Raw genomic sequence first — 17,500 nt, 5'->3', positions numbered from 1 at the left:
ATCTAAAAGATTCGCAACCAGGGAAAAGTAGTCCCTTACGTTTTCGGAAGGGGTATTTTTGCAATTTTTGGCACTTAAAAAGGTCACCTAGCAGTTTCGGATGAGCAAATGGTTCGGTTGGAAGTTCTTAGGAGGTAACGTTCAGCTAGCAATTTCTCCAATGAAGACATCATTCCTTTAAATTTTCGGACACTTCAATTTTCAGCTAAGATATCCGAACGGATCAAATTCTGCTAGGTGATAAAAAAAATCTCTTACAAGGAGCCTAGAAACGTCTCCCAAAGGCTTTCATTTGGCTTAATTTACTCCTTGGCTGCTCTTGAAAGGATGTTTACTTTGAGTGTAAGTTTTGGACGTTACGGTCCTTTTTGCAGGTTAGATTGGGCTTTTTCAACAGTTAAATTATAACAATAATCTGCATTTTTGCCCTAGTCTGCAGTCTGCATTTTACACTGACCAGTTTCCAAACTCGAAATTTCGAGTTTGTGAACGCAAAATTTTGAGTTTCGAAACTCAAAATTTCTAGTTTGTAAATTCAAAATTTCAAGTTTGAAATTTGAAGCAGGAAAACTTATCACGAAATGCCATGTCCCTTATGGGCCACCGTAGAGCTGCCTTCTGATGTCTTCGGTTAGTTTTAAGGTCAATTCTTTATTGCAACCTGTGTAATATAGTTTTTGACATATAACTGTGGCAAGAAAAAATAAACCATTACGAGACAGATGTAAAGGGGATAACGAAAAATATGAAAACCTAATGCTCCCAAGGATTCTTCCAGATGGAGGGAAAACCATTGAATATATATTGACCCGGCTGCCAGATGTTAAGTCAACATGGATAATTTAAGTTTCCTTTGGCGTTTGCCAGTAAGGGCAAAAAAAACATACTAGAGGAAATAGTCCTTCAAGATGTGATAGGTTAAGGGAATTTTAAAACGGTTTTTTCATATTTTAGAAACAGAAAGGAAAGTCCGTTTGAAAGGTATTGAGAATGAGCTGCACAGTACGGTTCAGAACCTTACGGAAACTCTTGTTAAGGAAGTCAATATTGTAAAGAATTTGTAGTTGATCAGATCTCTGATAATTTTTCCTTTTAGAGATCCCCCGTTTTAGAGATTCCCCACTGTCAGTTTCCCTTCGGCTCAATTTCCCGCTCCCTGTTTTCGACAGCCGTTTTTATTTAACATGATTTTCTACCTTCCATCCCGCATTATTATCTCGTATTTTCAACTAGGCCGAATCTTTCATAAATTATCACAAATTTTCTAACTCGCTTCACGCATTTTTTATGTCGAGTCACGCGATTTTTTAACTCGCATCTCTCATGCCGTATCTCTCCTACAAGCTTATATATAATGATGACTAACTAAAGATGAAAACGAACACTTCCCAGACAATGTAGTAACGAGATGAAAATTACAACTTTACACCATCGAATGTCGCGATAAAGCTCCGTCGCAAGATGAAACTTGACAGGAACTGACAAACTAGATTCGTTTAGCGACCAGCTGTGCGTGTTAATGAATATCAATACGACTAAAGTTTTTTTCAATAATTGCTGTCAATTTCGTATTTCATAGCTTTATTTGACACTAAAGGGAATGTGAATCATGGTTAACATGTAAAACTGTTTAATAGTTCCTTGCTGCAGAAGTTTAATCCCAAGGACTGAGCCGTAGAATTAATTTTTAATTATAGATTCTAGTAGCTTGGTATATAGGTTACTTTACCAACCCTTGAAATTTAGTATCTATCTATTGAATAATCATGTTTGCCTGCGATGCCCAGTGGATAACGACAGTAATGAAGACCAAATATAAAGCCAATTTTCGGCAAAGACTGTTCGAGATGGAGAAAAAACACTGAAAACATATTGACCCGGCAGCCAGATCAGGTTCAAGCAACATGGATGAACTTAAGTTTCCTTTACCTTTTGCCAGGAAATGCAAAAACAACTAGCTATGTTTGGTGATTTGTCGCAGTTTCCGCTAGGAGGAAAATTGTCGTTCAAGATGATGGCATTCTACCAACCAAAAAAGAAGCCCGCTGATAAGGTATTGTGCAGTTCAGGACCTTACAGAAGCTCTTGTTAAGGGAGCCAATATTGTAAAGGATTCGTAGAAAATCAGATCTTTCATAATTCTTCCTTTCAAGGATCACCCGTCTTAGAGAATCCCCATTTTGGAAATTTCCCCGTTTTAGAGATTCGCTGTTTTAAAGACTTCCCTCCCTCAATCCTCCATTACCTATTATGGAGAGCCGTTTCTATTTAACATTTTCTACCTGGCATCTCGCATTTTTTTAAATCCCAGATTTTCTGTATCTTGCAACTCGCATTTCCTAACTCGCCTTTCTCGTTTTCTTTATCGCGCATTTTCTAACTCCTACTTCTCCAACAAGCTTCCGTATTTGCAGGCCTTCATATATAATCGTGACTAAATAAAGATGAAATCGGACTAAACCCAGACACAATGCAGTAACGAGATGAAAAAATCATGCAATTTTACACCAACGAATGTCGCGATAAAGTTCCATCGCAAGATTAAACATAATGGAAAGACAAACTAACTTCTTTTAGCGGCCAGCTGCTCGTGTTAAAGAATATTAAAACTTAAGTTTTTCAATAATTGCTGTCAATTTAATGTTTCGTAGCTTCCTCCAGGGACAGACCTCATCATTGCATACATGGATTCACTTCCAGTACTTGCTGGGTCTGAAACAGGTGACAGCTGGTCACAACGTCATAGTCGGGAGCAAGATTTCACTCATCAAAGAAGGGCAGGGTGTGCGTGCATTCAGGACACAATGGGTTTAAACTTTGAAAAATCATTTACAGACCTTGAGGGCTGGCCATTATTGGTGTGCCTGGTGGACCAGCGACCTGTCATAACAAAAAGCAATATTCCCAGCAAATTTCCTTGGTATGAAATTATCACTGCTATTATTAGTGTTAATTATCATTGTTAATAGCATGAGACCTACATGATTGTATTGTTTCAAAGCGAATCAATTACCCCATACAAAACTGCATAAATTTTAAAAGTCCAGGACTGTCGGTAACCTGTCAACTGACAGTTTACTGACAAGTAACATACGAGACACCGATAGATAAATAGGACTGTACAACTGACTTAAACTTAATTATTTATGACAAACTCTAAAGGTAAGTTATCTCATAAGTACATTAAGGTATGAAGAAATGTGTCTATTTTTGTCCATCACACAATACAATACAATACAATTCATAATTAACCACTCCCCATAAGCACTTTCCAGAGCCAATGAAACAATCAACAAAACGACAGAACACAATATCAACAACAACTGTTAAGAATCCCAACTGGCTGGAGGCAAACCAGTTGGCTATTTAAAGTGCGGCCAAGAAGCTGAACCAGGGACTACCAGGAACAAATTCAACCAGTGGTCAGAACAAGCCTTGAACGTGGTAACATGAGAATGTTCAGGAAAAAAAATTGGAGTGCTCCCTTGCCGAGTCGAACCTACGACCTTCTGATGACTAGTTCAGAGGTTTTACCACTGAACTATAGGAGACTTAGGGAGGCAAGGCCATCAAACAAGGTTCATGTGGCAATTGCCCCACTTTACCGCTAGGATTAAGATTGCCGGAATAGTGCTCACAATTCAAGTCATGATGATAAAATGCTTACCCTGGTAAATGATTGAATAGCATATATTTTTTTTGTAATCGGAATGTCGTAGGTTCAAGCCCTGCCAAGGAGCAGTCAGATTTTTTTCTCAGCATCAAGATTCCTCATTGATTATTCTACAATTATTCTACAAGGACACATTGGATATGAAGCGATTGCTAACCAACGAGGATCAACAACTATTCCATGTATTGTCGACTAAAGCATCAATTTCTGCCTCGGCCAATTCCAGTCCAAAATGGCTTTTGTCTGCCATTTTTGTCACAGCTACAAAAATGTTTTCAGCTCGCTTTATTGCAGACACGTTCCTTGACCCTAATTATTAGGTACAACAGGTACAGCATGAACTGATAGCCTGTGTCTGGCGAGCCAATGAAAATGCTGGAAATCTGATATCCTAATTCAGTTTAAAAATTAAAAATTAGATACCTTTAACAAAATAATGCAATGTAGATTGCATGTTGTCCTGCATCTGTTCAGTAATAGATCATAGATGACGTTACAATGTGGTAACAACAAAAAAGTGGCACACGAGGCAATAGCTGAGTTGTCACCGATGCTCTTACCAGATTTTGAAGTCTTTGGTGATCTATCACTGAACGGATGCAAAGCAAACTGTTATCTTTGTTTTATTAATAATATTTTAAAAGCTGAGAAATGGCCATTTATTTCAATCAGTTATTTGAAATCATGATCCACAATATTTATGTTGTTTGAATGTTCTTGTGATATATATCAGGATTTTTTTTCCTTGTCAAGATTAAAAGTCAGTGCCCAGAGACAGTTACAGTTCACTCCTTACCGATGTTGTGGGATTCCAAGGTCTACTGCCTGGCCTGAGAAGGTAAGACAAATTTTAAAGTACAAATGAACTCAAAATTAATATCAAAAGCAAACATGTTTTTTAATACCATACTTACTGTAACTCAAAATTTTGCTTTTTATCGGCCTGTCAAGATGCACGATGTTATCAAAACCAAAGGTCATGGGTCCATTCTCGATTTTACCTCACAAACTGCTTTGCGATGCAAAATTTCTTCGAAAACAGAATGCAAAGCAGTTTGGGATGTAAAATCGAGAATGGACCCATGCCTCTCACATAACAGTCATGGGTCCAAATTACTGATCAGTTCTGCCAAGTTTATGAGACTTGCAAGGCACAGAAAAAGCGAAATTCTGCGAAACATGGTGACATGTTTGCTTTGGATGGAATGGTTTACAAAAGGAACAGAAACATTTTACATGCACTTTACGTTCAACAGTAAATACATTTCTTGCATTGCAAATTATAGTTGCATCCCTTTTCAAACTGATTGGCTTTAAATTGTTTTCAGTTCTAAAAAATTCAATTGACTGAAACAAGGTTCAAAAATTCTCTAATTACGGTTACCAAGTATAATTTTATAGACTTAAATTGCCCATAGTCAACTTCTTTGAGTCGAGTGATGAAGTTGTGCGAGTGTCACAACAGCAAGCAACAAGTTGACTTGTTTCCACTTGCAGGGATTTGAATCACTAGAGCCTCAATTTTTGGTGCGAAAAGATAATTTTTGTGTAGTCTGCACGACCGCTGCTAGGTTAAATGGCACTGAATGGGACAACTCCGACCAAAACATCAAAATTTTCATTGAGTGTTTTAATTATTTTATCACCAAACATGGGAGAAATTATGTGTATCCAGTGCGGGGTACGCGATGTACACTGTCTTGCACAAGTATTGTTAGTATTCATTAAATATTCATATCACAAACATGCAAGGCTGCTTAGCACATGATATGCACAACTGGAAAGAAATCAATGCTGAAAAGAGGAGAAAAGCTGATTTAGACAGGCTGGACACTACCAAGGACACAAGAATGTGAAAATGTGGAAGAAATGTTGGTTGTTTTCTTAAGATCTGTTTCACTAACAGCACTGTATGTCAATAAATATTATTGTGTAGAAACAAAAATTCGAAAATGGACTTCTAGTGCAACGCACCTTATCCTGGCCACCCAACAAATTTTCACATTTGAAAATTACATATAAAATGATACGTCAACTCAAAAACCAGGCAATGGTGTTCAAGGAGGCGTCACTGCCAATCAAATTTACGCATCCTGATTGGTGGACAATTTGTAAAAAACTTTGTCGGGTGGCCACGGTAAGGCTCGTCGCACTGTGACAAGAGAAGTTTTAATAATGTTATTATGAGTCTGTTAAAGCTTTCTTGACTGAAAACAGCAGCGAAATGGTGACTAAACCAGCAGAGAAACCAGAGTGGTATTTCTGAGAGTCAATCATCGCCTGTTTACAAGCTGGTAAAATGACGTTATGTTTTTCTCTGCTTCCCCCATTAACAAAGAAACAAGCTAAAAATGGCTACAATTTCCAGTGCTTTTGAAGGGATATCAGCTGTAAAGACAACTACAGAATGCCATACTGTATATCAACATAATTTATTACATTGAAATTAATAAAATTTAATATTAATAATTTATTGGTCTTGTCATTTCATATTTCCCTGGGGTTCCAGTTCCCATTGATGGCACACAAGAGTATGAGGTAACTAAAGGACTTGTTTGTTCATTGGATGAGATGTGTTTGCATTTGTCAATAACCAAATAGAACTTCAACACATTTTGTTTTCCTGCAACTCAAACACCAAGAGTAATAAAATAATCGATAAAGATCTACATGTAGACTTTTTTTGCCATACATTTTACGTTTACCCCTGGCAACTCAAACCCTTGATAGGTCACACACTCAAATCTTGACTTTCATGGTGGGAAACTTTCTTTCTTGAAAAGAGGATGGCAGGTGCCGATGATAATTTCGATGTAGGTCTGTTGACTCTGACATATAAAGAGGCAGAGATGTGTTGTTGATTTCGTAATTTTACGTATCCTACAGGGACCCGTACACTGTCAGTAATATTTTGTTGCTTAAGCCCATCGTGGTGGAGATTGAGGATTCGTTCCTTGTACATCTGAGGTAAAGCTCTTCCTTCATCGTATAGGCCAAGTTGATTATTGATCCTAACATTACAGTGCCCTGACATAGTGTTGGTGGAAGACTTTTATTGTGCGTTCGAATTCGATCAATTACGAAAAGAAACAAAACTCTAACCAAGAAATCATTCTTAGCCTCGGAATTGGCTGGTCCGTAGTTCATGACTTGCTTTGAATTTAAGCCAGTTTAATGATTGGACGTCGCAAAAGAATGTCGAGGTTATTGTTTTCCAGGACGTTTCTGATTGGTCAGTGTTGGGGAAAAATGCGAAAAAAAGCCCCAACCATTCATGGTTCGAGTGTCCGCGCTGTTAAGTGGAAGGAAGAAAATTCTTTGTTGTGTTGCATGAAATTAAGTGTCTGCCAAACCACAGCAGTGCACCTGCATTATCAAGTCTCAAAAGCTTGGGTAAGCGGTGCACGTGAATTTGACTACTTACTGTACTAACGTAAGACTTACATTGGCATGTTAACCCCAGGTGCTACTGAGCTGTTAGGAGGGGGCCGCATCCCACCATAGTTCTAAGGAAAGGAAACAACTGTGTTAATATTATAACAAGACTATATTGTTATATACATGTACCTAGACTTTTGCTCAACAAAATGAGCACTGTGATTGGTTGATTCTTGATCACGTGGCCCTGATCAAATTCAAATGTATCCAGACTGGGATACAATTCCGCAGTTGTTGCCCGCTCCGGAGGTTTTGCTGCAATTGTTGCAGGAAAAGTCTAAATATATAACAAAGCACTTAATGTCTGGTCCCTCGGGAAACTAGTTAGTTTTGTTTTCCCTTGAGTCCTGATGTGTGATGACTCTCGGGAAAACAAAACTGTTTCCCTCGGGACCATAAATTAAGTGTATAACGTAAATAGATCTTTCTGGCCATAGATGTTCTTTGAGCCAATCTTTTAGCTTTAATTACAGTAAAGACAGACATTAGCGAGGAGGAAAAAAAACATAACAACCAATACATACATACAGTGTACAAATTTCTCTGTGCACCAATTTGGTGAATCAGATAAGTTTTAGACAATATATAAATAAATAAATAAATAAATAAATAAATAATAATAATAATAATAATAATAATAATAATAATAATAATAATGATACTAATAATAATAATTTAATGGTATTCATCAAGTTGAACAATAAATAGATATATATAGAGAGAGACAGAGAAGAGTGGACTACTTTTTCATTACAGATCTACAAGCTTGTTTTGTAGGAGCATGGCACTCCCACTCTTTGAGATTTTATAATTTTATTTACATAAACGCAGTATTTATGCGTTCAATTTTTCGAAGTTGCTTGCACAGGGTTTAGTTCTAGCTATTTATTTATTACTTACTATAGATAAATTTTATAATTATTAGTTTTAATTTTTTATCTTTAACAAAAATCCGAAACAAGTCCAGGTACCATTCATGTACAGTACATAATGTACTACATTGAACAGTACATACAGCATGATGATAGTTTTCCCATCCCTGTCATCAGTAGAAGGCAGCTGGCTACTACCATGATGGTGAAAATACCCACTACTCAGAGTAAACGTACTAAAACACTGGAAGCACTGAGCCCCTTTCCCTCCTAAGAATAATACTAAAACACTAGAAGCACTGAGCCGCTTTCCCTCCTAAGAATAATTATACTAAAACACTGGAAGCACTGAGCCCCTTTCCCTCCTAAGAATAATTATACTTATAGATTTTACTGTGTCCAATGCAAGAAGATTGATTTGAATCATCAATGGGGGCCACTTCAGGGATGAATGGGTCCTGCACTCAAAAACTATTATAGTGTATGTCCCCAATAACATCAGTTTAAAATAGCCTGCTACTTCCATTGTAGGAAATGATATATGAAATGAATCATATATTGATTTGATTAATTGCATTCATAACTGCAAGGATCATAGCTTCACTTAATCAAAATATGATTCACTTCATATATCATTTCCTTGGCTGATTCATTCATCATGGGAACATCAGACCCCACAAATAACCAGCTCTCAACATCAGTGGCTTCATACATGTAGCTCAGTTGGTTAGCACGTTGCACCAGCATCCCAAGGTCACGGGTTTAATCCCCTTTGAAGTTCTGAATTTTTCAGGCTTCTCTACACAATAATAATGCTAAAACTTCATAACGGTGAGAATCATGGCTAATTACTTGATTATAATTTTCATTGTGTAGCCAGCTTCATGAAAACATCATGACAACCCTCAGCTTTAAGCCTATAAAAGTTGTTTTGCCTATGTTGATATACGATGTACAATGTACTGTACGGCAGATTTTTATGAACTGAAACAAACTCATCTCAAGACCATCACCAAAGAGTCACTTTTGTCTTTTTTAAATCTTTCTTACCAGCGGGACAGGAACTCGAGGATGATTCATTCTGCTTATTTGCACCTCCCCTAGATCCGCCCTTGGGTTTGTTATCATCTTTGCGTGTGCACATTTAACCCTTGAATCGTCCCATGAAATCTACATTTACTGTACTTTCATTCGGAGATGATGTTGAAGAGAGAATATTATTGTTTCCATAAACTTGCGCTGCAGCATGCCGTTGGCGGTGGTGTATTATTACCTTTGCGTGTCGAAATTTAGACCGTGAAATCTACATACTAAGTTGATTTTGAGAAGAAATGTTTCGATAAGCTTGCACGACTGCATGTAAGCACTGTTAATCGATCGATCAATTTCCTGCAGTAGTACTTAAAGCTTCAATCCATCGAACTGCCATAAAAATTTGTCTTTCAAATTCAAGCGATATTTTTAGGCGAAGAGAACGCGATTGTTATTCGGTAGGTACAAAACACAGGTCACAGGTCACAGGTCACAGGGCACAGGTCATTATTTAACCTATACAGAAAGTATCCTAAACATTCATAAAAGGTAACCTTAGCCCTTTTTAGGCCTAATTAGGCTTAAAGAAAAGTATCCTAAACATTCAAAAAAGCTAATTTTAGACCGAAGGTTAGCTTTTGTGAATGTTTAGGATACTTTCCATATAGGTAAAACAATGACCTGTGCCTTGTGACCTGCGTTTTGTACCTGCCAGTTGTTATTGCTCATCATGATCGCATCGGTGCAATTAATGAAAAAAAACTTTTTTTACTATTCGTCATGACTTTTATTAAATTTGGTTGCTCTTAAAGGAGCCGTTTTCTTTTTCTTTTTTCTTTGCAGATTCATTCTTCCGAGGCAGTTCCTTCACGTTGGATGACGAGTGATTTTTTTTTTCCTGCTTTCGCATTGCCTGTTCAGACTTTCATCACGCACTGGCGACACAACAAAATTTTAAAAAATCGCATCAGCGGCGCGAGCAAAAAATCGCTTGTGTAGCCGCGACTCTAGGAGATTTGTTTATACACATTGTTTAATTCATGAACAAAAAATAAGCGCTTTCATGGCAAATGTTCGTCGACTGCAGTGTAACTTCACAAAACTCTATTACTTTATTAAAGTTGCGTGAAAAGCTTCGACAAATATGTAACTTAGATACTGTAAGACGAACCGCACAGACCTGAGAATTGGAGAGGTGGAAAATAACTAAAATTTGTTTCATACAACAGTTCAAGTTCTTGGCCTTTTTCATTGAACGGTTTCGAATTTTTCTTTTTTTGTTGTTGTTGTTGTTTGACAGTGAAAATAATCTGTTGAATGAATTAAGTTTTGTGGATGACATTCTCAAAAGTGAAGTCATCAAACTCAAGTTTGTTTTCATTTACCGTAGCAGCTACGTCTTACTGTATTTGTACACTGTACTTTCTACTCGCTTGCAGTCATTTACAGTCAAACGTGTCGGCAGATCGACTTAAATGTGGGAGTAACGAACTGTGGGCAAAACAGCTGTAATTCAGCACAAACTATCCGAATTCGTTCAATTTCATACAGTGTTTCAGGAAAGCAAAGTTCCTTGAAAATTTCACAGAGATCTGTTTACAATGCCACCGCACTGAAATGTTGCCAATTGGCATGATACATTTTTCGGTTTTAACACTATTTTAATTTTGATTCATGTTAAGTTTCACGCTCGCCATGAGCATAGCTTTGTCGTTTAAATTTGCAAACGTTCGTGTAACCGTCGCGAGACGCCTCTCGCGGCGAGACTCTCATCTCTATAGACGAGATACCCGCCTCGCGAGAAACGAGACGAGACTGGTAACCTACTTTTGAGCGGCACTGTACCTCTTCGTCGAATTCTAATGTTTAACACAGGAATTTTTAGTTATTGTGAAAATCTTTCTATATACTTTAGCAATCATCCTTTCAAATTTCAGAGAAATCGACCAGTCCACGAATATTTTACGAGTTTTTTTTCAATGGGATGTCAAAAGGCCAAGTGGATGTTATGCATAATAGGGGAAGTTCGGGCGATCAAGTTGCGCGTGTGACCCGTTATAAATATTGTGTCACAAAATGTTCCAGAATCGTCAAGTATCACCACAGAAGACAAGATCATCATTCTAGAAGCTTATTCTATGCCAAAATTCTGGAGGTAATTTTGAGAGTAGAAAATCAAGTTTACGCCACATGGTATATTTATATTATTTTAAATTAAGTTAACACAACCAAAAGACGCTTACCTTTAATATTTTGACATGAAAGTGCTTTACTATTGCCATTAAAAACTATCCAGTTAAGCTCGCATATTACACAACACGATGAATTCATAAAGGCCACCTTTTCCAGCGAAATATTTTCTGAAACAAACAACATATTTGCTATAAGAGGCAAACAACCCTTCCTATTTCATTACGTGCGTGAAGACAAGCAACTCAATCTTGTCAAATTACTGTACACTCCGTGTCAAAAATGCAACTAAATAAATTTCCCACCAGTGTTCAGCATCAAATCCTTTACTGAAAAACCCTTTACTTGAATTATCAAGCAAAAATGGGCAACAAGCTTTCTTTCAAATAATTTTTGACTAACAAGAATAATTAGTGAAATTTCTAATTGTTTCCAGAAAACTGTGCAGAATTGAGTACAAACAAATAAGCCAGACAACACAGTCACAGACCCAAGTCTCTGTCTTTGTTAAACCCATAAGTTACTAGAGAATTTTCCATTTGATTTCAGTGTTGTACAAAACACCACACTTGTACAATATTAGAACTACAGCTCACTTTGATTACGGCTCGACAGGCGACAGATTGTTGTCGAAGTCCATTACTTGTCCCCTTTAAGATTCCAGTTTTTCTTTTCAGCGCCTGTCTTGTTCAGTATCCAATTGACTTTCCATTATTGAGCTCCATAAGGGTATGTTTTGTTTAAAGATCCACTAAAACGCCATTCACATTACATGACTTTCGACGCCATTGCCAGTTAAGTTAATCATTCTACTGTGTCCGCCAGAGAAATCTACGCATATCCCACTACCCTCTCGATCCTAAGAACATACACACAGAAGGCTCTATGCACAAAGACACCATTTAGCAGGGGAGTGACAGGCAAGACTTTTACCAACACGGAAAAAAAATAAAATAAAATAAAATAAAACCAACAAATGAAACGCACATTCCAACTGGGTTTGCCACACTGGCAACCCAGTAATAATCTGAATGATTAAAAACAGTAACTGGCTGGAGGAAACCAGTTGACTTTTCACAAAGCACAGTAAAGTGTGTGCATTATTCCATTAACCTACTAAAAAATCCACTGCTGCATGAAAGCTCTATCACCTTTTTATTGAACAAAATGCAGGTACATGTACAGTAAGCATCGCCTCTGATTACTAATTTAACTACCTGTAATTAACCTGACACATCTGATCACTAATTTAACTAATTAAAGACACAACAGGTTTCTTTTGTTTTTCATTTAACAAACGGCGCCGCCAGGGAAAACAGGTTTTTTGCAAATGATAATTTTCAAATATCAATTGCAAAACAGCCAAAAAAACAGGCATTCATTTTATTTTCATTTCCAAAACATCTATGGAAATTTCAAGTTCCTATGATGCTTATTTCTTTCCTGTTTTTTAAGTTTAACTGAACTAAACTCAAGGAAAAAGGAATTGATTTCCTGAGTAGGGGAACTCAAGCTTCATACCGTACTGCAAAAACCTGCACCAGCCAAAAAAAAATTTGACCCTAAAGTAAACCTACAGTGTACACATGTAATTTAGTATGAATTCATTACTTTTTAAACCTACCTGAACTATCGTGTGGAGGAATACAAACAGCAATGCGACATTAGCATTCTTCTTTGTCATTGAAACAACTGAACAAAAAGGTCAAGGATGTCATTACTGATCATTATGATATTTTTTATTAATTAACTTAAGACATTTTCATGCGATCATTGAAGGAGAGAGAATGCTCCATAATTTGACCAGATCCTGCTCTTCTCTGGATGTAATGAAAGTAGTATTAAAGTTTGTTTGGAGCACCTCTCTGCCGGTACCAAAATTGAATTTTGGCTTCACAAGTCACATTCCCAGCTTTTCTCCATTGAACCCATTGACATCTGGAAGTGACCCTTAACAGATTTTATTCTGTCTAACGCCAGACGCTTTTACTCGTCAAATTAAAAGGGGGTATCTTAGGGCATTTGAGGCATCAATGGGTTAAATGTTTATTCATTGCACAGCCACTAAATTTTATAACAGAGTTGAGATCTCCATGCATTGACAGGAAAAATCACCTGGCATTAGACAGAGAAAATTAATTAAACATGAAGATGCACTGCAAAAGGGTCGTTTCATGCTCTGCTTTCATTCAATTTCATTCAAACAAGACTGATTAACGTACAAGATGTCAATCAACAGACAGAAGCAAAGAGACAGAATCCCTAAAAGATAATTATTTCCAGCTCAGGAAAAATGGTTGGGAATTTAAAAAAAATAATGACAGATAACATCTAACGGCATAATGCTATTAGGGGCTTTTATTGCACAAATTATCACAAAGGTCTATATGCATTCACAGGTGATTGACAAATCATCCATGTAAGTCTAAGGTACCATGCCTTTTATAGTGGACGTGTTTAAGTGGCCCACTTAAGAATGAAATGGTACCAGTACCAGGATTCCAGACCATTTTGTAACGTAAGGTGTCAACAATGAATTCCAGGAAGTCAAATTTCCACAGCTGTCACCAAACAATTATAAATTTTTGCAGTAATTAATTTGTCAGGTCATGAAGCTGACCTTGTAGAGTTATTGATGCAAGACCCCACCCACCAATGTGGCCTGGGTTCATTTCGCAGACTGGTTTATGTAGCAGCTCTCATAATGTATAACATGATTGGTTCGCAACCCTAGCCAAAAACAAAAGACTCAAGAATTGAAACAATGACTTAGACTCAAAAACAATAGAAGCTGCTTAGAATACCAAACAATAGCAGGTTACAAGAGCTGCTACACTACTGCCCAGACTTGGCGTCTGCTCCGAGAGGTTTTTCTCTGGGTACTCCGGTTTTCCCCGCTCCTCAAAAACCAACCTACATGTACATGTATGATTGTGATTTCTGTGCAGTGTCCTCAATTATTTAGTGCCTCAGCGCTAAAATTATACATGGCACTTAAATAAAGTTAAAGCTGGTTTCATTATTGGTACAGATTCCTAAATGGTGAACTCCTACAAGACTATTATAAATTATTCTCACTGAATAGAGCGGTTTTCAATTGAGTGTTGAAAGTAATTAGCGAATTGTATTGGTTTTGAATTAATTCACTCATTGATTGGTTTAAAGTTCTCATGCAACTTTTTCAACCAAGCAGAAGTGAAACCAAAACCAATCGTTGCTTGCGCATGCACATTGCCCTTGCTGTGTCTCAGCTATGTGTGATTACTTCGAGTTTTGATTGGTTTACTGGATGGGTCTCCATCCTTTTTGATTGGCCAAAGTAATTACTTTGGTTTTGGTTTTACGACACTCGATTGAAACTCGCTCTAACACAGGGTTTTATTGTAATTTACCTCGTTCTACAGAAGCGTTCGACAAATTTACATGTGCTGTCCATATTACTGAGTTGCCCATTTTTTGGCCATGGATAAATTCACACACATGCATGGATCGATATGGAACAAAATATTATTAAAATGGAAAGGATACGGTATACATGTAGGTTGTTATACTTGATGTACACAAAGGTCACATCCTGGTGCACGCAAATAGGGGTCTGTGTTCCCTCTTCCTCCTTCTCCAATACCACGAGCATGAACTTCTCGATCAGAGACATTCCGGTTCATGGCCCGTGTACGACGACCTGACTGACGTCATTATACCACGAAGGGACAAAGGAACAGAGGAACACCAGGCACAGTAGACACAAAGGAACAGTAGGCACAGAGGCACAGAGGAACACTAGGCACAGAGGAAACAGGGGAACACTAGGCACAGAGGAACAGAGGAACAGTAAGCACAGAGGAACAGCGGAATAGTAGACACAGAGGAACAGAGGAACACTAGGCACAAAGGAACATGGGAACAGTAGGCACAGAGGAACAGTAGGTACAGAGGAACATTAGGCACAGAGGAACAGAGGAACATTAGGCACAGAGGAACAGCGGAACGCTAGGCACAGAGAAACAAGGGAACAGTAGACACAGAGGAACAGAGCAGCAGGGAAACAGTAGGCACAGAGGAACAGAGGAACACTAGGCACGGACAAACAGAGGAACAGCAGGCACAGTAGGAACAGAGGAACGGAAGAACAACACGCACAGAGGAACAGACGAACAGAGGAACAGTAGGCACACAGGAACACTAGGCACAGAGGAACAGTAGGCACAGAGGAACACTAGGCACAGAGGAACAGTAGGCACAGAGGAACACTAGGCACACAGGAACACTAGGCACAGAGGAACACTAGGCACAGAGGAACAGTAGGCACACAGGAACACTAGGCACAGAGGAACAGTAGGCACACAGGAACACTAGGCACAGAGGAACAGTAGGCACAGAGGAACAAACATGATGGTCTTGTTTGCCTTATCGAAGGATTTAACCTTAATTAACTGTTAACTTCTTATAGTGTTTTCAGATAGTTGCGGACCCGACATCGTAGGGTTTTTTGATCGTATAAAGAGTCAATTTCTCTTGACTGATTTACTTGGAATTCGATGGTTTTAGGTGAATTTGCGCCTTGTTATCCCCAATTTTTTCTTCTGCTTTTTAACGTGAAACCGCAAGTTAATTCTGAAATGTTTGGACAGAAACTTGCTAAGAGTAGTGTCTTCAAATTCAACGTTCAACAATTTTAGATGAGAACAGAAGCAAAGGTTTCAAACAGAACAGCGTCAGGCTACTACTGCTAAAGAGTTCATGCGATTCACTTTTCGGAAATAGACATGCAGTGTTGTCTTCATACTGAGCTTCTCGCAGAGCTAAACGCAGAACCAGGCCTTATTGTCGAGAAGTACGCGGTATACCAATGTAAATACAGCCTATTCCTGTTTTCTCAATAAGTATTCTGAGATTTTTAACTCTTGTTTTCCCAATAAGAAAGATCAAGGCATGTAAATGTGCACTTAAAAAACCCTAGTTGTTTCAGACTTGTCTTCTCGAATCAATGTTTAACAGAGCGAAACAATCGAGAAAAATAACTTTCTTGCTCAATGTTTCGGTGCACAAAACCAAAACTTTTCAATCCCTCGCGATTAAAGATGGTAGCCGTGTGATTAAGGCCTGTGGCAGTCAGCAGTGGGCCTCATTAAAGTTTGTTACGTACAAACTTTCGCTCTGTTAAACATTGAATCGAGTTGATTCATTTCCTTCGGCTTCGCATTTCTATCAATGAAATGCGGGTAAGTATAACGTTTAAAAGGCTTCGTTTCGATTTCAAATAAATGAATATAAATGAATCGAAATTAATAGGCATTGCTTCATTTGACGAGAAATTCTATAAACCACTCGAGCAACAGCAAAAAGTTACGAAGGGTTTTATTAAAGGAGAAACTTTGTGTTTACTGAGAACAAACTCGGTTAAAAAAAGGTTCGAGTTGCGAAAGCTAGAACTTATAACTCGTTTACTCGAGCAAGGCTACCCTGGAGAACTCGCCGAAAATATTTTAGCTGAAGCAAAATTCTCATCACGAGACGAGGCTCTACAAAACAAAACAAAAACATCCTGGAATGGTTTCCCTTTCATCAAGACTTTCAACCCAGCTACGCCTCACCTAAAAAAAGGTAGTTTTTATGAAACATTGGCACCTCGTAACTGCGAGCAATAGACTCAGTGAAATATTTTCTGAACCGAAATTTCTCGCCTAGCAATAGACTCAGTGAATTATTTCTGAACCGAAATTTTTCGCCTACAGGAAGGCCAAGTCTCTTATAGACCTTTTGGTCTGAGCTAAAATTCCTTCGCATATTTAACAACAACACTCTGGAGTTATAAACGGTACGGGTGAAAGTTAAAGTTTAAAAAACGATCTTTGGCTAAAATGATTAAAAACTACGAGCTTTCGACTGCCTGAACTGCAGGTCAAGTGATAATATCACAAAACAAAACGTCCCTCCATTTCCATAAACCTTCTACGCACCCTTTAAAATCGTAAGAGCTCTGAAAAGAGCTCCCGATCACTATCGTATTTATTGGTCGCGCACGCCATCATCTTTGTTTTGTCCGAAGGTCCTGAGTAAAACAGCTGATCCTTATGGCAATTTTAAAATTGGCGGTAGTTATGATTATTTTTTTCATGCGGAGTGGTTCTCAACCATAGGTATTGCTTCATTCGACAGGCATTGTTATTCATGTCTGGGCTGAAAACAATAGCTCGTCAGCTCTAAACACCCCTTTTTCAAATGAAACTACGACTAATAATTTTCAAACTGAAAAACGTAAAGGTTCTTCGTGACCAATTTTCGAAATTAAAAC

The 17,500-nt window shown here is 37.9% G+C and overlaps 1 protein-coding gene across 1 annotated transcript in view; it reads right to left on the bottom strand.

Annotated features, from left to right (window-relative positions):
- Nucleotides 1-2,632: 2,632 nt before the first annotated feature.
- Nucleotides 2,633-17,500, bottom strand: part of LOC138023238 (single-stranded DNA-binding protein 2-like) — a 278,648-nt gene continuing 263,780 nt past the window's right edge. Inside the window, exons 3-6 of the mRNA XM_068870260.1 lie at nucleotides 7,118-7,179; nucleotides 4,470-4,503; nucleotides 2,838-2,880; nucleotides 2,633-2,712 (exon numbers count right to left, since the gene is read on the bottom strand). Coding sequence (XP_068726361.1) covers nucleotides 2,633-2,712; nucleotides 2,838-2,880; nucleotides 4,470-4,503; nucleotides 7,118-7,179 — 219 coding nt within the window. The remainder of the gene's footprint in view (nucleotides 2,713-2,837; nucleotides 2,881-4,469; nucleotides 4,504-7,117; nucleotides 7,180-17,500) is intronic.

Source organism: Montipora capricornis, chromosome 11, assembly GCF_036669925.1.
Source record: "Montipora capricornis isolate CH-2021 chromosome 11, ASM3666992v2, whole genome shotgun sequence".
In the NCBI taxonomy this organism is placed as follows: domain Eukaryota; kingdom Metazoa; phylum Cnidaria; class Anthozoa; order Scleractinia; family Acroporidae; genus Montipora; species Montipora capricornis.
This window is presented reverse-complemented; position numbering and strand designations above follow the sequence as displayed.